This window comes from Solea solea, chromosome 15 (genome assembly GCF_958295425.1).
Source record: "Solea solea chromosome 15, fSolSol10.1, whole genome shotgun sequence".
Lineage (NCBI taxonomy): Eukaryota > Metazoa > Chordata > Actinopteri > Pleuronectiformes > Soleidae > Solea > Solea solea.
In genome coordinates, this window is record NC_081148.1 from 16,974,049 (window position 1) to 16,999,964 (window position 25,916).

Here is a 25,916-nt window from a genome sequence, read left to right on the forward strand (position 1 = left end):
TTATGTCACTGTAACATCATCAACAACAACAACAACAACGACGACAACGTCACACTGATGTTGGCATTTTAGCTGAGGTTTTGCATCTATTTTTGTGAATATCATGAGATGTTACACGTTTCACTAAACATCACTTTTCTATTTGACATTTTCTACTTATAATAAAATGGACTTAAATGGCCGGCAACCAAATGGGCTCTGACATCAGCTACCATTTTCTGTTCTCCTTAGTTATCAAACTGTGACGCTAAATTAATTAATTTAATACAATTTAGGCAGGGAGCTTTTTCTCTGATCAGTGCAGCAGAGAGTCCACAAATGAGTTTGCCGTTACTGTTTCATTTGAATTAATTCAAGGTCTATGCTGCTGTCTCCAAGGGGGAAGCCATTACGCCAAATATGAAAATCAGTGGGATCAGAAAGCAGTAGTCAATAGAAAGGAAGGATTTTATGAAGCTTATAACCCAAAGAAGGATTGTTTTTCATGCACATTACAAGTGACGACAACATGAATGCATATCCAGCAGGGGGCGCTTTGAACTCACGAATGAGGTTGTTGGCATACACAGGTTTTTAGTTCCCCATCTAAAATCATACCCACTCATACAGATCAAATTTAACAGATGAATCTAAGCTGCCATGCAGAGGAAAGTGTTTAAAAAAAAAGAAAGAAAGGAAAAAAAAGCGCTCTGCAGCTGCAGAATACGATGCGTTATAATTTACATGTGTAAGAGAAGGGTGACGACTTTCTGTGATGTGAGACGCGAAAGGAAAAAGGGGGGGGGGGGGGGGGAAAGTGTCAAACAGATCTTAAAAAGATGAAATAAAGAAAGTGCCAAGTTCTTAACATCGTCAAGTGTCAGATACACCCACAGAACTTTTCAAACATTAATCACAGCAGGGCACTTAAAAGTAAATGTAAAGTCTTTGAGTCAAACTTTCATTTAAACAGTGCTCACAGTGAACGCCCATGTACAGAACATATTTAATTGTTTCACGTTGTTATATACGTTAATAAAGATGATTTTAAACATCAAATTTCTCAAAATCTTTAAACAGATCCATGATTGAATCTTTAATCTATAAATAAATGACTCTGTGGTAAATTGGAATTTCTTTTTTCCTTTTTTTTTGTTTGGGGAAAGCTAACTCAAACCTTTCTGACAACATTTAAGAACATTTAAATAAAATTCAAACATATTACAGCAAATAAATACATCAGAACTCCAGTATTATGCTATACCGCCACCCATCAAAAAAAACCCCAGTGATACATAGTGACACAGTACTGGTCAGTGAGTGAGTGATAAACCACGACCTCTGACCATGATACTGCTAAAAACAACTCACGAAAAGTTCAAGTATGTTTGTGAGTGTGACGACTCACAACAAGAAGAAGGAGGAGGAGGAGGAGTAGTCTGAAGTTGCAGTGTAGGCGTCCGATTTCCTTTGTGCGGCTGCAAATAATCAAAAATATACAAATAAAACCAGAGGAATCATCATACACAACACTTTGTAAACAATTCACATGAATAATTCTCCCAGTCACGAGAAAACGGCACGGACCGCGACGTGTGATTGATGACAAACGTGAGAAACTTTAACGTGTCGTTACGCTGACACATTAATGACGCTTATGTACTATCTTTTTAATTATCTTTGCACGGTCCCGTCATCAGACCCCGTTAGACAAGGGGGAAAAAACAGAGGGTGAGGGTCATTTATCCTATTTACAGGGTAAACCAACAGTGAAGGTGAATGCGTGGGCTCTCATCACATCTCGTTTCACTTTTCAACATTTTGAAAAATTTGCCCTTGGGGTCTGTGACCGTCAGACAAAAGCTATGTTACTTTTTTGGGATTAAAAATGCCACGACAAACCTCGCTAATGAGTGCATAAAACCGCAAATGAGCGCTTATGTCGGCGAACAGAACATCTCTGATTCAAAAACGTAGCCGTGCACCTTCCAGTAATTACATTACTGGATATCCGTGTTGCGATTACTACAATTATCGCTGCCATCTGTCAAATACATTCTAAAGAACACGCTCAGAATAAAGAATTCTCCATATTAGACACATCTGCTGCACTTTGGTTGCATAAAGAGTTTCAAAAACATTGGGAATTTTCTCAAACATACATTCATTCAGATTTCTCTCCCACACCAACACACGTGTGTGTGTACTTCTATCTTTGTGGGGACACTGACTGAAGTGATACATTCTCCATAGCCCTTTTACCCCCAAACCCTAACCCCAAAAACTAAAGTCTTAGCCCTCAAAAAGCCCAGTTTAGACCCGAGTCTAGACTGAGACTGAGGTCTAAGGGTCATAGTGACCCTCACAAAGGTAGAAGCCCGCGCACGCACACACACATGCAGGCTTCTCTGAATCACAGAGAACAGAAGAGTGCATAGGCACGCCCATTAGGGAGGCAAACAAATAATCAAGATCATGTTTTCACACAGGATGAATGTTAAAAAACAAAAACAAAGTCATTTCATGGTTTTGAAAGAAAGAATGAGAGTTGATGAGGAATGCATTACATTACAGTAGTGGATGTAAGAAAATAACTTAAAAGTACAGCAAAAAGAAAGGATAAAACTCAAAAGGTTTGCCACTGCATTCCAAAGCAACCCCCGGAAACCCCCCCCCCCCCCCCACACTGCATCCAAATGTCATAGTAAGGTGAACAAAAGAGGTCAGTAGTGAGTCTGTGTGATAAAGCCGAGCCGAGGAAGCTGTCAGATGTAGCGAGGCCGCGCGACTCCAGCTCTAAAAGCCCGTCGTCCAACGAGCTCAAACCTCTCTGCTGCTGGATTCACAAGGACGGCAGGAGACAATCGCTGGGGTTGCACGTCCCAGGAGGTCCAGAGGGCCCCTGAGGGCCAGGACGGCCCTGGAAGGGGGCTCCAGGAGGCCCTTGATAGAGAATTAAAAACATTATTATTTCTGCTGAATTACATTTTTAATCGTTGTTTTCCAAAAGTGATAAAACTCCACATGTCGCCTCATTCACTGTCCATACAGACTGACTCTGCAATTTTATAAAAGCTCGTTAAATGTGTTAGTATACTGTATGGAGTTATGGTCATTCATGTGTAGTTAAAATCTGAATTGCAACACAGATTTTTCCACTTGACCAATATAAAGAATATTCATATACAGTATAATCCACTACCAGCTACTGGTACATTCATTGACTAAAATAAACAGTAATACAATGATATAACTAACTGACATAAATGAATCAAAATGTTTTAAAATGAATTAAAGGTTTCTGCGTCTTTTTTCTGCATTTTGTTCCACTTTATTGAGAATATCTTTAAAGTACTGTGTGGTGTCAAGATGTAACCTTGGGATAATAACACATAAGTGATGCATTTTTTTATAATTACAACAGTTTTTTTAATCAACAAATAGAATGATAATCGTTATCGATTATATCATCTTTCAAGATATGTGTGATTCAAAGCAAACTGGAAATTACAGCAGTGTTGTTATATATTAAGATTAGGGCATAATGAATACTATATGAGTTTTCATATATAGTGAAAATATTGTGGCATTAATTTTCACCATATGACCTCCTTCCTTCCTTTCTTTCTCTCTTTTTTTGTGTTTTTCTTATTCACACTTGAATTCTTTAATTTCACTGCCATGACACTGATGGACAGAGAACAGACTTGCTCTCAAAGGAGGTTTTCACTTGTTTTACTAGTTTCACCGACAACACAGCAAAGTCAAGTCTTGTACTTGAACTGCTAATAACTGCAAACAAATCGCAGGTGCTGCCTTGTTCTTTCGCCTCGCTCGGTAAACACATTCATCACCTGTGTAACTGCTCACGCGCAAATTGGTTGTTTATAGTAAGGCAACGTGTGGACAGGTGCACAAAGCAACAATCAAATCTCTGAGTCCCCCCCCCACCTTCCTTACTAATTAGCTATTATTGTACAAGGTAAGTAATGCACTGCAGGTGTGCATGACTTAACAGCAGCCCCATCACGTCACATACAGTGATGAAGACAACAATAGATTGTGATCACTCTCAGGAAAATAACATTAAATGATTCGTTTAATTTCACCGAGATGCTCCCCGCCTGCTCTCCTGTGCTATCATGTCCTCATGTGAACCAATAACACTGAAGCTGTAGCCTGCCAAGAGAGCTTTTACTTTCTGATGATAAAAACTGATAAAAATGAGCCTCCTGTGAGACGCCCATATATCGCAGTCTCCAGTGAACCTGTTGGTGGTACGGCAGGATGGTCCTCTATATATGGATGTGACAGGGTACAAGCTGTCCTTCCCTGTCACGAGCAAGTGACGGCAAATTTGTTTGGGAATAATCTAAGTGCAAAGGGAAAACCTAGAACAGTAGCTTGACACATTCATAGCAGTCTTTTTCAGGTAGTTTCCATCTCGTCCTTGTGTAAATAACACTTTATGCCACTATGGGACCCTTGACTCTTTCTAAATGATTATATTCTTAACATTTTATACATTTATATTCTTATTCTTTAATCCATCTTCTACCACTTTATCCTCCACATGAGGGTCGCTGGTGCAGTTAGGCGGGGTACGCCCTAGACAGGTCGCCAGTCCATCACAGGGCCACATGGAGACAACCCTCCACTCTCACACTCACGGTCAATTTAAAATAAAAATGTTTTTTCAGATGAAGGACACAGCATAGATACATGTAGTGTCAGATCGTTTCTGTCACAAAAGACCCACCAGAGGCAGAATAACAACATTACCAGCAAGCAAAACTTGATGCACTGCAGCTGTTGTTGGAGAAAGTACAATGATGGGCTTTTACTTAGAAGTGACATACAGTAAGTGCTCTGACACGGCAGCATTTTCTCCTGCAGTTTTAGAAAAGTTTGCACAAGCTCGGAGCTGTGTTAATCTCCAACACGCTGAGACGCCAAATGAAGTCTGAAATCGAATTTCAGGTTTGAGACGTAGTAAAATCGCAGTTAAATACAACAATGTCGCGGACTCGCACAGAACTTTTCTCCTTTCAGTGGGAAAATAAGTCTTTTACATCGCACTGAAGAACAGCTTCTATCCTAAAGCCATGTCAGAACTGAACAGTGCCAAACTCTGACACTGACTTCACACTGTACATAATGTTTAAATTCAAATTCCACTTTATTTGTCCCTAAGCGGGGCAATTTGCATAGCGGCATAGTGCGAGACATGAAAGGACAGCAAGACCAGAGACATGGAAAACACACACGCACAAAGAAATAACAAAACAGGCCGAACAGCACCGCTTCAATGACAGAAACTTGAAAGCAGCAATAAAAACAACCTAAACACACACGTAATACATTGACATGGCAGCAAATAACCACATTACATTACGAGGACAACGCCGCCTGTGTCCACAATGAAGTACAACACCAACAACTAAAAATGTACATAACATATTTATTATTTAAGTCAATAACTCCTTTTCCCTGCATTGAGAAGCGTAATGGCTGTGGGGGATGAAGGAGTTTTTGTTTTTGTTGGTCTTTACCGGGGCGGAATGTGAGAGTTTAACTCCTGTGTGTCGACAGACAGGATGGAAAGCTACTGCTGGACACCTATGATTTTGCTGCTTATGTTCACTGTTTTCCACAAAGCATTATTGAATTTAGTATTCAGATTGTGAAGTGAAGTGTTTACATTCTACTGCACCTTCTACCAACAGCACCATAAACTCTCACATCTATAATGCTAATATAGCATATTATGCTAACAACGTCTAGCTAATATAGCATATTATGCTAACAACGTCTAGCTAATATAGCATATTATGCTATATTAGCACTATGCGACACAACGCCTCAAATTGTATGTGGCGTCTTTAGTTTTTAATACACCAACATTATTTGCTCAATATTTCTTACACAGTCAAGTGCTACACACTTGTTGTGTTGTGTTCTATCTAAACACATTCCAGTGTTGTGTTCTTACCCGGCGGCCCCATGGGTCCTGGATCACCTGGCAGCCCGAGCCCAAACTGGCCTCGTTCTCCTTTCTGACCTCTGTATCCTGAGGGCAGACACAACAGTGTGACTGAATACAAACGCTGTAGTACATGTAGTATAATAACTGTGAGGGGTCATGTTTGCCGAGTACATGGTATGGTTAGTGAGATTAGTACAAATGCCGTTACGTCACAAAATCCAACAACCGTCTAGATAAAGATAGACTTTTGCAAACGTGGGCACTCCAACATCACAGACAGCGCTCTTGAAGATATGGATATTGACATTGTGACAGTGTCATGCATCAAGTCTGCACTTATTTTTAGGAGAAGCGGGAGTAGAAATAGGTTACTCTGGGTTGAATAGTAAAAAGATATACACCGACATCCTGTCAAAATAAAAATCATCAAACAAGCCATGTGTGCATTAGTGTTTGAAGGGCAAGGCAGCGGTGTTGTGGGCATACACAGCTTTCTGTCAGCAAACGGGTCACAAGCAAGTCTTTGAAGATTCCCCGAAATAGGTCAGATATGCGGGTCACTGAAGGCATTCAGAGTGACAAGATATGTGTAATCAAAGGTGGCGTCATTTTTACAGAAAACAAAATGGATGCAACAGATGCAGTAAACAATCATAGCTATTCACAACAACAAGTCTCTGGCACTCGACGACGACGACACACGTTCAAAAGAAGAGTAATTCTCTAGAGAGGAACACGAGGGAATGAGGTACAAGCTAGAGCATAAAAACCTTGCTACTCTCCTAAATTACATCTAAGATGAAAAAAACACAAGCACATGCTCATTCGGTCAAAAAAGGTCTACACTGGAAATATATTATGTATAGAAAAATCTAAGCGTGTACCCTCCTTCACAACAATATGTTGACAAACATACAACTCAAAGACGCCTCACTCCGTGCAAAGCCTGTAAGTCTTTACCATTCAAAACAGCAGCAAGCCAAGTAAAAGTGTGCGGGGCTGAAAAAATATTCCCCCATGAGGCACTTAAAGTAATAGAGTCTCAGGACCAGCGGTTGTAAGGACTGCGTCAGAAACACTGAAATGAGTATCAAATTTTACGCAGCCTGGGCCCAAAGGGGAAACGCTTGAATGCCTACACGTCAGAGAAAATGTGAGAAGAAGAAAAAAAGCACAAAAAAAAAGCTTAAAAACGCACAAAAAAGGAGTCTCAAAGAGAGTGGGGCTAGTAAGCACACATCGCCGCAATAATGAGACTTCTTTCAACTCTCCCAGACCCTGGGGTTTTTCATTCAAAGAAGGAGATATACCATGGAGAAAAGAGCACTGTACCTTAAGAAAGAAAAAAAAATAACAAAAAGAAACAACCAAAGAAATAACACCAAACTGGTGCACATTGATAAATGGAAAAAATAGCATATACTCTCCAAGTCTCTGTACTTGAACATTAATGAACAAAGCTGGATAATGAAACCAATAAAATTGCCAGAGAGTCTGAATGACAGGATTGCAGTCACACACCTGTTGTGCACAATATATTAACAGCAACAACTATTTATTCATGATATGCGTTACAAAAAAAAAGAAGAAAAGGGAACACATTTGCGCAGCTGCGCCATCAAAGACTTAATTACTGTGGAATATTTACTCATATGTCCGATATCGTACAGCACAAAGAGGAGCCGCTCTGAAACACGGCTGATGTAAAGAAAGACACTGTCACTCCCAGTCTGAGTTAATAAATATACACATTTCACACTACAAATAAAAACAAAACGTTGAACGCATACAATGACTTACAACAGTGTATATATTTCCATCGTCTAATGTAAAAGAGGAAGAGAATCACAAACGAGCACTCCATTACAAAAGCATGCGTCCTTTTTCCAGTACTCACTAACACGTTAAGACTTTCGCCCGTGTGAAACCATAAGGTTAAAAAAAGAAAGAAAACAGTTTAAATCCAACAGAGGGGTTATTTTTCTCCATAAACAATTCATTTTGGCATATTGGTGAACAAGTCAAATTGGATATTCCAGAGGAGCACAGTCTCTAGTGGAGGATGACGAGAAATAATGAGGAAATATTACCCCCAAACTCTCTCCCCCATCTTAGAGGAGAAACAAGTCAACACAGAAGAAGAAAAAAAAATAAAATTAAGAAGTTGCTAAATTTCTTGATTTATCAAGGGGAAATAACTTTTCGCTTTACTTTCAATAAATATTTATTGCAAGGCTGCATTAAGAATCACCTATAAAACACTCATTTGAAGCATAAAAAAAGTCAAACAAGCAAAAACAAAATCCGAGACATGTGTAATGCAAATGGAATTAACACAGCACAAATATTTATAGCCGAGGAGTTGCCTACTTTAACTACATTATTCATAAATGAGAGTGGCACTTTAGATTATAGCGCTGGGTTAAAGTGTAAACGGTCTTGAGTAATGTGAGGTAGATACAAAGCTCTTGAGAAAGGACGATGCAGTGGTGCTTGGATCTGCACCAAAACCCGAAACACACTCCTTCTCTTTAAGGTGAAGGCACCGTAGTTCTGCTGCAGACACGTTACAAATCTACAGGCAATTCTGAGGTATAAAGCCTGACCGGCAAACCATTAGTGTTGTATGAGCAGTCAGAGTGTTCACCCCTCTTTACTGACTACACTCCGTTTGTATTTTACAGGCTTTCTCTCCTGGAGTGAGGTATCAATACTGGGGCTCTTTTCCTGTCCACACTGATAATACTTTCTCTTATTCACAGCCAATTCTTCGTTTGTCTTCATATTTCCCAGAGAGCCGCTGTGCACCACACTCCAGGCCTTTCCTCTGCTTTCCGCCCCTCAGTCTGTGTTGATATATGGGTGTAAGCAAGAGAAAAATACCCATGAATCCCTGCAAAATGCATGTGTTAGCCGACATTGGTGCCCTCACCCAAACCTTGCCAGCTGTAGAAAAAACATCCTATACGGAGTTTGTGTCAACCTGCAGCATTGGGTTTACAGTAGTACATGCTGGCTCCTTTAAAAGTAGTAGGTTACATATGTGACACAGCATATCGGCAGTTGGACTATCGGCAACATTTAAAGGGGCTATATGTAAGAAATGTAATATACTAAGTCATAAAATGACAATGATATGTCCTCCGACTGTAAGGATAAACATGTTTAATTGAAATACTGGCTTTCCTGATAACAATGGTGCAGCCAGATTATTCCTAATTAAAATTTTTATTTGCAGGCTGCAAACTCTTCATGTTTTGGTCTGTTGCACCAATCCGGCACCAACCACCTAATCACGCAGCTCGTAGCACTTCAACACCCTGGTTGCCAGCAGAGTTATGATATGTGCGCAGTGAACTGCAGCGATGGGTCAGAAATGTTGAACGTCAACCAAACACGAATGACCTCGCTACTGCAAGAAAAACCAGGGTCTGCATTGGAAATACATTCCATTATACATTATAGATGGATAAAAAAACGGAGAGGTTCGTTGAAGACACGTCTGTGTGGATCGTTTTCTCCTGAACAGGGAAGCAAAAGCAAGCTTCACGCTCTCCCCTTTTCCTCTTTCCCTCATTCGCTTTCAATCTCCACCTGTTGCTTACACATGGGAATTACCCAAATAGGTTCACTCACTCATCATCTACCACTTTATCCTCCACATGAGGGTCACAGGGGGGCGCTGGTGTCAATCCCAGCTGACATAGAGCGAAAAGGCGGGGTAAGCCCTGGACAGATCGCCAGTCCATCACAGGGCCACATATACTCAAAACTATGGTCAATTTAGAGTGTTTAATGCCCAAATCTGCATGTTTTTGGACTGTGGGAGGAGATCGGAGAACCTGGAGAAAACCCCCCACACACACGGGGAGAACATGCAAACTCCATCAGGTCCTTGTTCTGACTGGTTCTCAAACCCGGGTCTTGTTGCTGCAAAGGTAAGAGTGCTAACCACTACACCAACACCAACCGTGTGGCCCCAAATAGGTTCAGTGTTTATAAAACAGTAAAACAGACAGCAGTTCCTTCCCTGTTTCATAATCTTTGGCAACCATGCTCTATTGAATTGGGAATACAGTGACCATATAAGACACTAAAGCTCACTGTTGTACTGTTTTTTTTTACATATATCCCCTTTAAAGTACCGAGGAGTCATACACATATGCTTTGGCTACATTAAACTAATGGTTAATCAAGTTTCAACACCAGTGTAAAGCATTCAAATGTTAAAAACGTTATTTCTGAGCCATTTTTGAACTGAGGTGGTTGTTTTAAGGTGAGGCTGTGTTACAGTTTCAACTGCCAGCTCGAGTTCCTACCTTGAGGACCAGGCTCCCCTGGTGGTCCGACTTGGCCAGGAGGTCCTGGAGGCCCTTGAACCTGCGGAGCTAGGATGCCTGCAGGTGTCTTCTGCAGCATGGCAGCGCCTGATAGCTTCTCTGTAAGAGTAAAAAAAAAAAACACCCATCCTTCACATGTAGAATTCATGACACATAACACAACAATGAATAAAGATGAAAAAAAAACGTACCTCCAAGGACCCTTAGTACTTCCTTTTGGATAATCATCTTCAGTTCCTCTATGAAACTTGGGTCTCCCTGTATGTGCGAAAAGATTAATACAAATTTCTCTGGGGTATTTTTTAACGGAAATATAAAGAAACATAATGCTATGAAGAGGAGACAACACTGAAAAAAAAATTCAATATTGGGGAATTATCAGCAGGGGAGGTTCAGTAGAGATGATGGTTATTAAAGTATGACATTTAAGTGTCTCAGCTCCAAAATGTCTTCCTTACAGGTTGAAGAAACTGAACTAATACTGCTAAACTGCATTATTCAGTGAGATTCTACTTTACAAACTTAACAATAAAACAGGTATAAAATGCATTCATTGGGGACATACTGAGTTAAATATTAGTATATAAACCTATTTTTTGGTGTTACTTTATGTCTGGACCTGTAGATATATATATATATATATATATATACACATATATGTAATAACATATACTCTGGCACTCTCAGCAGCACCGTTAGATATAGCACACAATGGTAGCCTTGGACCTTCAATTGCTGTATTCAGAAGAGTTTTTCATCTAGGCTGTGAACGTTATGTAACCGCCTGTGAGACCGTGCACAGTATTTGTGAAATGTCTGTGGCACATGGAGGTGTTCTCGCTGCTCTGCAGATCTGCAGATCTGCAGGCACGCCCACATATCGCTGTCTTTTTCTCGCCGTCTCCATCGCTCTGACCTCGCGTGGTGCCTAGATGATCGGGAGTGGGAAGCGTTGAGCGGAAGGAGAGTAGCAACCTCCCATGCACAGCCTTGTTTGATGTTTCCACACAGGGAACAAAAGCTGAACTAGATGCACAAGCTCAGGTAGAAAGTAGGCTGACTTAGTCTTTAACCGTTTGGGAGGATTATTTATTTATTTATTTTTTTGCTCATAGGCATCTGCACATTTTACAACTTACCAGGAGGTTTACACTCTCCACCTGTCCTGGAGAGCCTGTATCACCTTTTTGGCCTGGCAGTCCCATCGGTCCACTCAGGCCAGGATCTCCTGAGCGACCTCTCTCGCCTTGAACGCCTCTTCCTCCAGGAATCCCAGAATCACCCTGTATTAAAGAAGCCCAGACATGTTTCAGCTCCATGTGATAGAAAACATTTGATTTCTTGAAAAAGTTGCTAAGCCGTCAGTACGAATCCTCCCGACACATATGCAACGCTCACTGACCATGCAGCACACAGTGACCCATTCCTATTAAAGTGCCCATGCAGAGGTTCTGGATTTCTGTGGCCGTATATAAAGCTAAATGCCTCATTTTGTGTCCTCTATTACCAGCATGTGCAATAGATACTGTGAAAGTGTGACGGAGCCCTATAATTTTGCCTTGCTATTACAATAGGAAACTGCACTGAGCGTTAAATGCCTTTATCTGGTGCTTATGTGCTCGCGTGGATTAGTCAAACTGGGGCTGAAGCAAACACTTTCATTAGTATTCATCAAAACCGCTTTTGTGCACAAAACAGCTTCTTTTGAGCAAAATAGGAATGATGCTACTTACACGTTCTCCTTTGGGTCCTCTGTCCCCTGGTTTACCTGTGGCTCCCTTACAAAAAACAGACAAATAGATGTTTTTTTTATTGTCATAGAAAAAAGGTCAAAAGAATAATTGGAAAAAGAAATAATGCTGACCCTGAAGCTTTTTACCCACTGCTCACAGAATATTGATATTCAGTAACATGCAGAGGCACACACAAAACTCTATTATTCTAAAATGTAGACAAGTTCATATTTCAAACCGCAATATTGATATTAACTCTAGTATTTGCAGGTTTTTTTTTTTTGTTGTTTTCTGAGCTATGAGCAAGCTTTTCTTGAATTACCTGACTTTGAGAAATCTACTTTTTCAGATGACTGTGCATTGATTGTTTCTTACTCAGCTCAGGTGTACTGCTTGTATAATATCTCCCTGTATAGTGTTTCACCTTCTGCAATGTCATGGCTCCTCTGTATCCCTTCTGGTTTGTTTGAAAAAAAAGAAAAAAAAAAGCCTGCTTCCCCATCAGCTGTCTCAACTGTACAGTGAAGCTGGTGGAGAAAATACCTGTCACTGGGTTTATGTCACAACATCTTCTGTCTTCCAATCTCTCCCTGTCACTTCTCCTTGCTTCCCTTTACCGGGCTCACAGCTATTCCTCTGGGAACATCTTTGTATCAATTTCCTGTTGGATTACAGGAGCCATGCAAAAGACAATCTGGCATGATGTGGTTTTAAAGCGGGCATCTCTTTGTGATGCCGTTCTACCCTGCTTGCTTTAATCTGCAGTACTCTGTATTCCCCGTTGCCTGATGGGGGGCTTAAATCTATCATCTCACCCACTGAAATGTGCTATCTTGAGCATTACAATAAACCTCAAGCGGTGTGTGCAACGAGTCTGGGTGGAGGATAGGGAGCAAATCCACCTGCTAGATGGCACTGTTGCCCCACCAAAAAGCACCATAGGACATGAGAAAAACACTGTAAGAAGCCCTATGTGCAGTGCTGAGATTTTGATGAAGGAATATTAACTAATAAGAATAATAAACACTGGGGTCTGTCATTAAAGTGGGAGGTGAAAAAAATCTTGTGAATCAGGAAGCAAAACATTAGACTTATAGTCAATCAAGTTGGGATATTAGCTTGTGTAATTTGTTGGAAAAGGCTATTTGAAGCAGACCTGTTCTCCATGCTGTGAACCCAATCTTATGCAGTAAACATGTATAATAAATTGAATAAGTCACATGAAAGCCATGCTGCAGCATTTGTTTCACTCAGGCAGTGTCTGGAGCCCTCTGTTACAAACACTTTATCGCCGCCTCAAAGCCTTCACTGTACAATTAGGGCAAAACAAGGAATACAAACCAGCAATGCCTTAAATCTGCAGGATTCCATTTAGTTTTTATCGCGGATATCTCAAATATGCAAATAGATTTAATGCACTCGTGAGGCTGTAGGTTGGGGAAAGGGGGATAAAAATCTGCTGTGCCATCTTTCTTTGTAACTTATGGCGATGTGAAGCACTCTCTATAAGGGGATTTGCGATGTGTGCGTACAACTCACCTTGTCTCCCGGAGTTCCATCCTTTCCATGTCTCCCCTGCTCAAGGAGCGCAACACAAACAAAGACATTTTGAATCAGCTCCCACCTTCGATTGGATCAGCACTGTTGCACTCCTAGTAATCTCCACAGTTAATGAGATATCTCAACCAAGGCATAATGATCCTGATTGCTGTGCGAACAATGTTCCATTGTGTGCTTACACAGGAAAATTACAAAAACTACCTCTGATGGTAATCACATAGAAGAAAGTAATCATGGTGATAGTACTAAAATAGGTATTTCATAGGCATTGTCATTGAATCATTTTCTTTTTTTTATAACATTTAACGGTACAACAGCTATGTATAAACCATGTATATATACTTATATGTATTTCCAACCTATACATTATGGGGAGATGCTTAGGCAACATCTAGAGCAACAGAATTCCTGTAGCATACTTACAGGAACACCTTGTGGTCCCTCGGGTCCTGGGAATCCTGTCTCTCCAAGCGGCCCCCGCTCACCCTGTCAGAGAACAGAGACAGCCAATGTGTCAGTCGGCACTGACAAAGGAATGACGCGTGGATTGACAGCTCAAAGAGACTTAGAGGCTGCGGCTCACCGGCTCCCCTGGGATCCCTGGTTCGCCACGAGGTCCGGGCTTCCCCTGTCAATCACAGACACAGGACGAGAGCAGAAAGAGTTTGAAGACTTCTCCATGGCTCTCATATCCCGCTCGACCTCCCATTTATAATATTGCTAACAGGCTACACCATAGCTGCACCGAAAATCCCCATCGCAGACCGCAGGTGTTTATCTGAGACCTTAATTGCAGTAGTATCGTGTTTTTGGAGGGGGATTTCTGTTCTTCACCGTTGAATTGTTGCCAGCAGCAGACTTAAACAACACCAGTGATTGATCAGGAAGGAGCGAGTGTGAGAAGGTGAATTAATCAGAGGGGGGGAAAAAAATAATAATTAAACCTTACTTACTGGAGGACCGAGTGTCCCAGGTGGACCAGACAAACCAACATCACCCTGTAGAAAGCAACGACGCGTGTCAGTCAGACGATAAACACGTCACATAAAAACACACGTAAATCACTGTCACGTCAAGCAGACGTTTACTGTATAGCGACACAGAAAGTTGGGAATAATGAATTATCCTGGGCTTCAGTGTACACAAAATGAAAACAAGGCTCAAACGGTTAAAACACCACACATTTCTACTCGAGACGAAACTACTAATGTATTATAAACAGCCTCCAGTCTTCAACATGTGTCACTCCTCTGACAGTGTTCCACTAAAGGACAAATTGTTGTGGATATGACACCTTTAATGTTTCACACCTAACACACACACACATATACACATGTTCACTGAGTTAGATCCATAAGGCTTTTAGTAGCTGTTCACGGGGCTGGTTTTGCTCCATTACGGAAAAAGCATCCAATAGTAACATCCATTGTGCAAGTGATCGTGTGAACAACAATTACATAAGAACGTGTCCAAACTGCTGTGGTATGACTACACACGGCAGTATTTCTGATACATGCATTTAAAATATGTACATCGAATACAAAATAGATGATTGGCTTCCTCCTCTCTCGGGGTCATGACGGCAGATTTGCACATTTGATTTGGCAGAGATTTTATTGCCATACACTACTGTGTATACATACTCCACCACATTCACTTTTTAGCATTTTGAAAATCTAAAAATACAGTTTCTTTTATTTTGATACCTGGTGTGGCTGCTTGCATTTTGTAGTTTATTTTGACACATTTAATAGTTGCGTAATTGATATTTTATTTTGAGGGTCGGGGTTAGATTTGTATGCATTTTTGCCAAAGTAACTGAGAAGCATTTTCTGTTTTTAACCTGGATGTCTGATTTTTGACAAAATGATATCATAGCTGCTTACCTTGGGACCAGGTAGACCTTCCAGCCCAGGTAATCCCATGGCTCCCGGTTCCCCCTGCGAGAACAAACACAAGACAGCTGCTGTGTCAAGACAAAGTTTTGCGACTGATAAAAGACTAAGGCTCATTAGTTCTCCGTGTTTTGCGGCCAATAACCATGCCTGCAAATAAACATTACATGCTAACAGGCAAAACAAGAGACAAACCATATGTGAATGAAAGTAGATTAAATCCTGAAGGAGCCAAGGTTTTCACACATTTTCATCTCTCCCATTAAAACTCTCGCCTGGGTGTTAATGCAACCCTTCACGTGTCAATATGAGGATAATCCTAGGAGGACAATACTTAAATGTGGGTGTTTCATATGATATGATCTATGACATATGCTGTCACACGTTGTCGGCTACAGAGGGGGATAGAAAAAAAGATTCCCATTTGACAGTCACAATTAGATTTGCTTTCAGCACTAAAAATAGAGACCCATTCGCCGTTCTAGAACAAGAGATGGCCACTATCTACCACATCTTGCTAAAGCTGCCATGGAGAAATGCCATTACACAGAACAGAGGGGCAACTGGTACTGACATAGACGGATTGTGCAGGTAATTGTCACCCATGTAGATTGTCATGAATAAGCGAGTGTGGCTAAGAGCAGGGTGGGCCAGCCAGAGGATCAGCTGTGAGACGGATTGGGGCAATTTCACCACAGCACTGGAGCTGCTCACACAATTTATTAAAATGTCAAATTAACATCCTGGTGAAAAATCACTGTGCAACAAAACAATAAAAAAAAATGCAATTGGCCCCATGAGAATAAAGAATTCAAGATGATGCGTCAAATAGTTTCCATGTCTGTGTGGATTGTGTCCAGGTATCACTCTGGGGGGAGGGGGCACGTGAAGTGCAGAGAGGGTTCATAAGTTCTCGCCTGAATGACACCACGGAACAATAGTTTCATACTGGCAGAGGGTCTGATCACTGCTGTGTGTTAGAGTTGTACTCCGAGTGGTTAAGTGCTCAGGCTTGAGGGAGTATTGACTTATGTTGGACAAAACCACAGAGATGATGATAGAAAGCAACTGGCAACTCTGACTCCTCTATTTTTTATAGGGCAGCACAAAAAACAAATATTTCCCAAAAATATATTCCAGAATGAGAAACTTCAACTCACTGCAAGTCCTTCATCTCCTTTGGGACCCTTGAAAAAAAGAGGGAAAAAAAGGGACAGATTACTCCCTAGAATAAAAATCATAAATACAGCCTGAAATGACATGTGGCAACTGTACGTCATTGTCATTAAAATTTATAGTATTCATTACTGCATTTCTTTCCTCAAAAATGTCTGTACATCAAGTGTACATGTGACTGTTTGAAGATGAAACATGGACAGGATTTCATATTCCAGTCTGGCATCACACAAGCTTCAGAAATACTGGATATGCCTTTTAAAAACTCTGCTAACATGTTTCCACAAAAAAGAGAGAAGGAATTATTGACAAACCGGGGCCTTTTGCTTTTAACATCGACTTAGATGCTCTCTTATTGATTGCATGGAGTTGCTGGGCTCTGATGGATGCAAGTCTGGGAGAGGCAACCTCAAGATTTTGCAGAGGGTCTGTGTGCATTGTGCAATGCGGGTCTATTTTTTGTGTTGTGTTGTGGTGGATGGGTTCCCACAGGGGCCGTGAGTGAATGTCTTCCAGGACTGGACAAGATTAAAAAAACGGTTTGATAAGGAGGAACGGGAGAAAATGATAAGCAAATCGGGTCACTTTGGCTTGGCACTTGTGCAGAGCAGGTGAAAATTCAGAGACCAGTTTGCATGTCAATGAAGTGGTGTGTCCCAGGGCAGGTCACAGACACCTGGTTGAGAGTCAGGAAGCCTCTCTTGGCTTTCACCATCCTCAAAGCTCTCAATGAACATGATTAACTGTGATAAAAGGGCCTCAGATAATGCTGGACCAGTCGTTTTAATTTTATCCCTGATCCTGTGACTCCTAAATAATACAGAAGAGTATTAGGGCTACATGTAAAAAAATGCATTCTGAGTTTAAAGAAAAAGTCTTTAAGACTTTAAGTAAAAAGACTTTAATGTCAGAATTCATGCTGTTTTATTTTATTTTTTTAACATTTGGCCCTAATACTTTTCTATATAAATATGTGTTTGTTTCAAGCATTCTGAGAGATTTCTGACTTGTTTTTCCTCATAATTCTGACTTTAATCTCATAATTCTGGCTTTAATCTCATAATTCTGACTTTAATCTCAGACTTTTTAATCTCAGAATTCATGCTGTTTTATTTCAATTTACACGTGGCCCTAATACTCTCCGTATACGTGTGTGTGTGTTTAAGGCATAACAATTATTGTTCTTACCGGAGCACCGGGAGCTCCAGGGGGTCCTAAAACAGCTCCGCCACTCTGAAAGGACATTGTGTTATGACCTCATAGTTGACAATATGTTTCAGACAATATTTCAAACACAAACACAGTTGTGTTTTGTGCGAAAATGGCTGAAGGCGCTGTACAAGTGAATCACAACAGCATTATGTACCACAAAGCAACATTACCTGCAGCTTGTACAGACTGCTCATCCCATTGCCCTCCACAAGGGGTACACCCTAAAACACAATCATCAGAAAATAAGACATCTGCCTCAGACACTCGCGTAAATGCACTGTACAGTGGGTCTGGAGCAGTAATAGTGTGTTAAGCCCTTAAAAGCTACATTTGAGAAATCAATAGCTCATTTGGCGATTACACAAAGAGAAGGAATTTAAGAGTGAGAAGTGAAAAGAACAGGGGGAACAACTGAAAACAGTGGACTTAATAACCCCTGAGCCGCTGCTAATTCAAAAAAAGAAAAACGATAGCATCTCAGAAATACAAAGAGCACACTGATTAAAAGAGATTCGTCAAAGGGAACAAATCTTGACTCGTTGGGTTCTGTTACAACATAAAAGAGTGTTTTTCCCATGATACATCAGAAAAGCAAGAAGCCATTGTAAATGTAGACAGAGTCAAGATTCTCATTTAGAGCGAGTGGATTTCTGTGCCCTTTTCAGGCCACTGAGCTATCCCCCTGTCTTCCTGGACTGCAGTTTATGAGACCAGGGTGTGGGAGGGCACGGCGGGTTCAAGGGGACAGCTGATGAATTATAGATTTGCTTTTGGAAGTGCTTACTCACTGGCCTTTCAGAGTCAATGCCAGTGAGTGGGTCACCACAATCAGATGTGTACTTGTTTGTCAGTCATGGTTTTCCTTGTTTTCTTTGAACACTTCTTTTAGCGAGGCCAAAGCAATATGTAAGTGTAAGAGATGTCAAGGCAGGGTTTTGGCTGAAGTGAGCCTAAAATAGAAGATTCTTTAATGCTGGCGATTGAGAAAAACTTCATGTTTGAATATTTTAAATGTGGGTTCAATAGATGGCAGTAAGTCTGTAGCCTGTAGGTTTTTTAGACTGTGCCACCAGTCGGCTGGCACTGAAACTTACCGGAGGACCTGGAAGCCCCGGTCTGCCTGTGGGACCTTCAGTTCCCTGCGAAAACACAAATCAAAGGAATTAAACATGTCTGCAAAATGCAAATGTTAACTGAGCACAGTGCCATGCTGGGTTCAGTAGTCCAGTGATATGAAAACAGCCCTGATATTATGGCATTATTCATGACTTTATTTGTTATAGTGAAATTATTTGTTAAAATCTTTGCTTTTATTCGGGATTAGTGTTTGATCCAGAAACCAGAAAAGAAAAGAAACAATCCTTTAACATGGCGACCATCTGTTTTTACATTTTGGAAAAGCAGTTAGACATTAATTATGTTGCTAAATATTAAGATGCTGTACAATAAACAATGGTTAAGTGAGAGAAGGTCATACTTTTTCTCCTTTTGTGCCTGACTGGCCCACTGGACCAGGTCGCCCCATTAGCCCCTGCAAACAGAACAGTATCCTGATGCACAAACCTTAAAAAAATAATGCTTACGTAGGGTTGTGAAACATGTGTAATTATCAGGCCATATAATGAACAGGCTTCTCACCGGGGCTCCTGTGCGACCGGTCATACCGGGAAGTCCTGGTACTCCTGGAGGCCCCTGAAGGAGACAAAGTGGATCATTATTTTATTTTTAAGTAAATTCACACGCACGGAAAATTCAGATTTTACAGCAAAATCTGACCAATAGAAGACACTTTCAGGAGTGAGACGAAGGAAACGATAATATCCACAGAACACTCACTAAACAGATAATCTTTGCTCATGGGATTCACGATGTTTACCTTTGAATGTGCAGAAACTCAAACAGTCGTCGACAGCAAGGTATTTTTGCATGTATTGTTTTATTGTCTTTCACAGATGGATCTTCATCTGTTCAATTGATTATTTTATTATTGAGAAGCAAAATAAATGGTTATATTGAGCCTTTAAGAGCCAGCAGCAAGTTGCTTGTTCGGGAAAATCCCGTCATCAAAGCTTGGTGCTTAAAGTTGAACCGGTGAAATGCGCCTCAGCTTCTCCAGATAGTGAGTGCCTTGTTTTTAATCACTGCTAGCATGTGCACACACACACACGGGGCAGGTTAGGTTATTTATAAAGAAGCTCCTCAGAGAACAAAACACAGGGCCTGGTGCACATGTAGTGCCAAGGACGGCTTTTTGATAACTCCTTCTCTTTTCAGCGCAAACTGGCTTCAAGATGAGAGAATTATTACAATATATTTACATTCTTTTGAAAAAATCTCTCGACAACTAGGGAATTCATGTGTTTTACTCACCTCATCGCCTTTATCTCCAGTGGGGCCCGGGAAGCCTCGCTCTCCTTTTACCCCCTGCAGGAAAGCAGAACCAGTGAGCAGGGGGGAAACGTGACAAAACCCCCAAAACTAAAGGCTGATGGGTAAAAACTTCAAAATATCTCTCCTCTCTCACAGCACATGACGGGAAATTGTCTAGCCATACTGTATCCATAGCAACAACTCAGCTGCAGCGAACATGGCAGAGTAATGTATAATAATCACAGAGTTGGAGAACAGCTGGTTCGGCAGCCACAGACTAAAAGTTAATTTAAGAAAAGTGTGTGTCAGTGTGAATCTCCCAATCCTAGACTAAACACATTTCAGTCAACAATATCATAAAACGAGACTATTTAGTTTTACAAATTCTGAGAAGCTGCGTAATTCAATTACATCCCCTAAAACGACGAGGAGGAATGTGTTATGATATGCTGTATGTATGTAGCTGTCCAAAATGTCTTTGCCTACCTTTGGGCCTTCCTTTCCAGGGTTCCCCATAGGACCTCTTATACCTGGATCTCCCTGTTGACGATTGAAAAACACAAAATGGGTATAAGCACACCTGTACTGTTAAAGCTTTTGTTGCTGTTCATGCTATTACTCCGCCTGAATAATGTCGTGATCTCACGAGAATAAAATTGTACTATAATGAGAATAAAGTCGTAATATTATGAGAATAAAGTCGTTATCTTTCAAGAATAAAGTTGTAATATAATGAGAATAAAGTCGCAATATTATGAGAATAAAGTTGTAATCTTTCGAGAATCAAGTCGATTAAAAAGAAACTTTATTCTTGTAATATGACTTTATTCTCGTAAAACGACTTTATTCTCATAATATTACGACTTTATTCTCGTAAAATTACAACCTTTTTCTCGCAATATTATGACTATTTTAATATTCTCTTCAGTTTGGCCCTAATACTCCATCTTAGTGAACACAAATGATGTAACGTTATTTGTCCTTCATCTAAAAACTGGCTCTGTCAATCAAAACTATCAAACCTGAGGGAGCGCGTACACACTGGCAGCGCAGCTGTGGGCGAGGACGGAAAAACGTTTATCCCCACCAGCTACCAACGACCAAGTGTTTGAGCAGCAGAATTCACTCCTGAATTTGTTTTCATACGCCAACCTAAACCCTGAGATCTAAACACTGCTATGCTGAGAAATCCAGTCATGTGGAGCTGAAAGGCTTAATCAGCATTGTGTGATTCTCTATTTCACAATGACAGTCGTTTATATTTGAAAGCACTACAATTCTAAGTATTAAATAAGCAACAGAAACATGTCATTATCACGGTCAGACGAACGCTGTCTGTTCCAAACTGAGCGCCAAGCTGATGAGCTATTTGTACCTTTTCTCCCACCATGCCTTCCACTCCTTGCACTCCAGGGGTGCCTTTCTCTCCTTTCTGCCCAGGCAGCCCTGGGAGTCTGGTCTGGCACACACTGCAGGCATTCTGCCAGCGCATGCGAGGCAGAAAGCAAAGAAAAAAAAAGAAAAAGAAAAAAAAATGATGGCACAGATAAGATTTCATCAAGTAGAGATGCAGCGCTGCCTTTGCGCCCTTCATTATGTCGCCTCGCCCCGGTGGAGGACAAGACCTCGACTGACTCAAAGTGTTCGCTAAATGTCTACAGAGCAGAAATAATGTGAACCCACCGTGAGAGCGTCTCATCGAGGTGACTGGTGAACTTTGTCAAACTCATGGACTGTGACATTTAGGTGGGATTCTTAAATATCACTTTCCCCTGATCTAGTCTACGCCACCTTCCAGGACAGAAACGCAAGTATACCTCACCATTAACAAAAAAACATTCAATTAAAAAATGCTGAAATACAAAATGGAAAATACTCTTTGCGGTGAAAATAGGGCGACTAAGAACACGCCAGTGATATGCCTGGTTCAAATACGGCAGTTCTTACTTTCAGCATGGTGTTAGTAATTGTAATAAGTGTCATTAAACAACCCAGGGGAAGGCTGTGAATATCAGAATAAATTGGACGCACTAAGCTTGACACAAAAAGGAAACACAGGGTGACAGAGAGGACAACAGTCGTCTATCTGTCAATGTGCAGCTCACACGGATTAAGTATTAAAAAATTAAAAAGCCCCCTTTTACAGTAAGTGCTCTCCTTTTGGTGACAATAGATAATGAATCTGCTTCAGTCAATGGAGAACGAATGGGTCATTTGCAAAGGCTTTGACAGAATATGCATTTTATAAAGGTCATAAACTTGATCCCTCTCTGCGCTGTCGTTTAATGGACTGAAATGCATTTTAAAACACCGCTAGAAGTTCTGCATTCAACGGGAAAATGACTGACCTCTGAAAGACATGTAGGCGCAATGAATGGAGTCTGTACTACATTGTGTGTTTTAATATACACAAGCTGGAGTGAAGTGGTTTGCACTGGTGTGGCATTTCTATCATGTACTATTTTTATTGAAAGGATGTAATACATGTGTGGTGGATGAGATAGCATGGGTTTCATGGGTCTCTTTTCCCCGACACACTCTCAGTATAAACACGCAAACTGTCTTACTATCTTTCTGAGTTAAATACACCCATAGAGCAGTAACAAAAGTAACAAATAAACAAACACAAACACACATTTTCGCACGCTATGGTTTGTGAGAAGCTGTGATTATTATAAAACACAACGAGAGAGCACCTTAAGTAAAGAACCCATGTCTCCGACGATTGGCAGAGCGGTCTGTCAGAAAAGAAGAGAGAAAACAAAACCGTCACAAATATGAGCTGTCAAATCTTTTCAGGTTTGGAAATGTTGTGGTAAACGGCAGAAAACACCAATTGATGAAAACGATCTTCCCTGCCTTTAAAGTTTTTTGTTTTCAAATGTTCAGTTTCGATCTGCGGTGCTTGAGGAAATTGCTTAATAACTTTGTCGCTCGACAACAATATCCTCACAATATCCTCGTCCTCCTGAATGGAGAAAACATTTCTGAACTGTAGACAACATATTTATAAATAAAAAAACAAATGTAAAGTAGGCTAAACGGGTTTCATGGGTCTTTACATCATTATGAATATAAATAAAGCTACAACAGCAGCACTGTAGTAAATGTTGCTTACTTGAAAACAGCATGCGACGACAACAGGGCGCTACAGTTTGTTTGTGAACTGCAACCTTTCCCTTAAAGTGACGTTAGTTACCAAAGGGATTTGCTGCTTATTATCCCAAAGCTGAGAGATTCCAGCATTGATGTGCGCTCAGACAGATAAACATACATTAGAGGTTGTAACTTACTGGTTCACCTGGGGGTCCAGCAGGGCCTGGAGGACCCGGTCTACCGGGGGATCCCTTTAATTAAGACAAAGAATGGGAGTTAGTCCCACTGGCTCTGATGTCAGGCAGTCATGCAAAGCAATAACTTTATTCTCACACCCATCTCAGCTGGTGGGACGTGTGTTCAGCATCTGTGATACATCATATTTGTTCTCGTGCACAGTGGGATGCTGACATTTTTTATGCTTCCTGACATCTTTCACCTGAAGTACAGACAGATTTTTGCTCACCTCTCTTCCTGGAACTCCGGGAGGGCCAGAAAAACCTGGAGGTCCACGAGAGCCCTGAAAAATAACCCAGAAAAAAAGGATTTTTTTTTTTAACCCAAACCCTTGTTTTGCACAGTTAGCAAACACTGCAGAACCACTGTGTGTGTGTCAGTGGGGGGTGTTGTTTGTATTGAAAAATATTTGCAAAATTTCTTTTCACAACACCACTGAGCTGAAAATCAGCAAAAAAAACAAAAAACTTGAACATGTTGTTTGTGTATTGCGGATTTGGAGCATTTTTCCACAGACCTTAATTCCTGGCGGTCCCGGGGTTCCCATGGGGCCCTGTGAACACACACACACACACACACACACACACACACACACACACACACACACACAGCACATCTTGTTAACACCATCTGCCCTCCAGTAACCACGATCCAATAAAGAATCGTGTTAGACACCTTTTGTTCTATTGATTCTCTGTCTCCAACAATCTTGTATTTCAGAAAAGAAAGAAGACAATCACAATCGAATCTGGGAGCAGTGCGGAGCATATGTGATGAAAGCAGACTGTGCTACGGCACCATTACCTCCCAGTGATGACCACTGTTTCCATCTGAGAATGTATATAACGAGCACAGGTATTCAAAGACGATCGCACCTAATGCCCAAAACTCTTAATATTTATTTTTATTTGAATTACACACTAAATCAGTGCAGTGTTATACTCACAGTTGGGCCTAGAATACTCTCTCCAGGTTCCCCTTTTTCACCGTGGTCTCCTGGCAGTCCTGGGACACCTCTCTCACCCTGACAACAAAACACAAAGGATAGTCAGTGGTGTGGCAGTGATAGTGGATCCAGTGGATGCTGCGCTGCATGATCATTAGGTTTTCAGACTCTGCTGGATCTCATTTTCCTTTTATGTTTTCCCTTCAGTGACTTCAAGGCTAAGAAACGCAACTACGTTTGCGACTGAGGGTACGCACACGTTCATTATCTATTTTATTTGAACCGATGCAGTTGCGGAACTGTACATTCTTTTTTTGTATACTCAGATACGACCGGTGATAATTGGGGGAATCCTGCATTATTTCTTCTGAACCCAGCATGAGAGCAATAGAACATATCTGTTACTTTTTAAAAAATTAAATGCATAAAAGCTTGTTAGCTGTTTCAAAGGTGTCACAGTCTGTCTAATGTGGTAATGTTGCGTCCCCATTTCATCCAGAAACAAACCCAGGTTATTATAGTTCGCGGAAACTAAAACGAAATGTAAAATTGAAAAAAACATTTTCGTTAAGTGAAATTAAAATAAAAACCAGAGTTTTGGTGTGTTTATTATTTATCATTTATATTCATGATAATGTTTTTAATTTGTTTTTGTTTACAATGTGGGACACAAAGCAATGCACATAACATGCGTTACGTAGTTAATTGGGTTGAGTTGGTTCATCTCAAACCTCTAGTCAAGGGGTTGATTTGTTTTTTTAATATTGCTCATGTTTTTCTCTCAGATGTGCAATGTGATGTGCCTCACGAGGGTTATTTATTATTATTTATGTTGTGTTCATGTGTGTCTTTGGTCTGTTGGCGACTTGATTTTTACCTTTCCCACTAACTGCATCCAACCTCAGCAGTGTGATGCACATTTTGCACCTCAGGCTATATTTGATTCAGGGATGGTTGTTCATCAGCCCTATGGCATCTTTTGCTGGGTTTTTATGACACAATACTGCTTATGACCTTTTCGTATCGTCCACCTGGCGAATACTCCATATTACAAAAAACTAAAACTAATAAAAAACTGGCAAACCCGCTCTAAAACCAAATGAAAAATAACACATTAAAAAAAAAAAAACAATGGCAGTGGAGGTAGTCAGACATTTGGATCAACATCTATGTCAAATGGAGGACTGAAAGTCAACAAGTAAACAATCTGACGATGACCCACTTAGACATTAACATACGTCACTGAATTCAACATGGTACACATGCATAAACATAAATAGACAAAGGACGCACCTTGGGTCCACGAGAGCCTCTCGACAGTGACAGCCCATCTCCCTAGACACAGACAAGACGAAGACATCTGAATGAGGAGTCAGGGTAGATTCA

The 25,916-nt window shown here is 40.8% G+C and overlaps 1 protein-coding gene across 6 annotated transcripts in view; it reads right to left on the reverse strand.

Moving 5' to 3' along the window:
• Positions 1-429: 429 nt before the first annotated feature.
• Positions 430-25,916, reverse strand: part of LOC131473976 (collagen alpha-1(XIX) chain-like) — a 94,790-nt gene continuing 69,303 nt past the window's right edge. For 5 of the 6 annotated variants that reach the window (XM_058651648.1, XM_058651650.1, XM_058651649.1 and 2 more), the window contains 26 exons: positions 25,824-25,865; positions 24,531-24,608; positions 24,102-24,137; positions 23,814-23,867; positions 23,545-23,598; positions 22,948-22,989; positions 21,627-21,731; positions 20,738-20,791; positions 20,252-20,305; positions 19,520-19,573; positions 19,359-19,412; positions 18,976-19,020; positions 18,052-18,102; positions 17,858-17,902; positions 16,654-16,680; positions 15,485-15,538; positions 14,552-14,596; positions 14,182-14,226; positions 14,022-14,084; positions 13,578-13,613; positions 12,039-12,083; positions 11,445-11,588; positions 10,497-10,563; positions 10,285-10,404; positions 5,972-6,049; positions 430-2,922 (listed from right to left, as the gene is read on the reverse strand). In XM_058651648.1, coding sequence (XP_058507631.1) covers positions 2,822-2,922; positions 5,972-6,049; positions 10,285-10,404; positions 10,497-10,563; positions 11,445-11,588; positions 12,039-12,083; positions 13,578-13,613; positions 14,022-14,084; positions 14,182-14,226; positions 14,552-14,596; positions 15,485-15,538; positions 16,654-16,680; positions 17,858-17,902; positions 18,052-18,102; positions 18,976-19,020; positions 19,359-19,412; positions 19,520-19,573; positions 20,252-20,305; positions 20,738-20,791; positions 21,627-21,731; positions 22,948-22,989; positions 23,545-23,598; positions 23,814-23,867; positions 24,102-24,137; positions 24,531-24,608; positions 25,824-25,865 — 1,593 coding nt within the window. In that variant the 3' untranslated portion in view covers positions 430-2,821. Of the gene's footprint in view, positions 2,923-5,971; positions 6,050-7,456; positions 8,812-10,284; positions 10,405-10,496; positions 10,564-11,444; positions 11,589-12,038; positions 12,084-13,577; positions 13,614-14,021; positions 14,085-14,181; positions 14,227-14,551; positions 14,597-15,484; positions 15,539-16,653; positions 16,681-17,857; positions 17,903-18,051; positions 18,103-18,975; positions 19,021-19,358; positions 19,413-19,519; positions 19,574-20,251; positions 20,306-20,737; positions 20,792-21,626; positions 21,732-22,947; positions 22,990-23,544; positions 23,599-23,813; positions 23,868-24,101; positions 24,138-24,530; positions 24,609-25,823; positions 25,866-25,916 lie in introns of those variants that run through there. The other variant, XM_058651652.1, reaches the window with a different exon arrangement.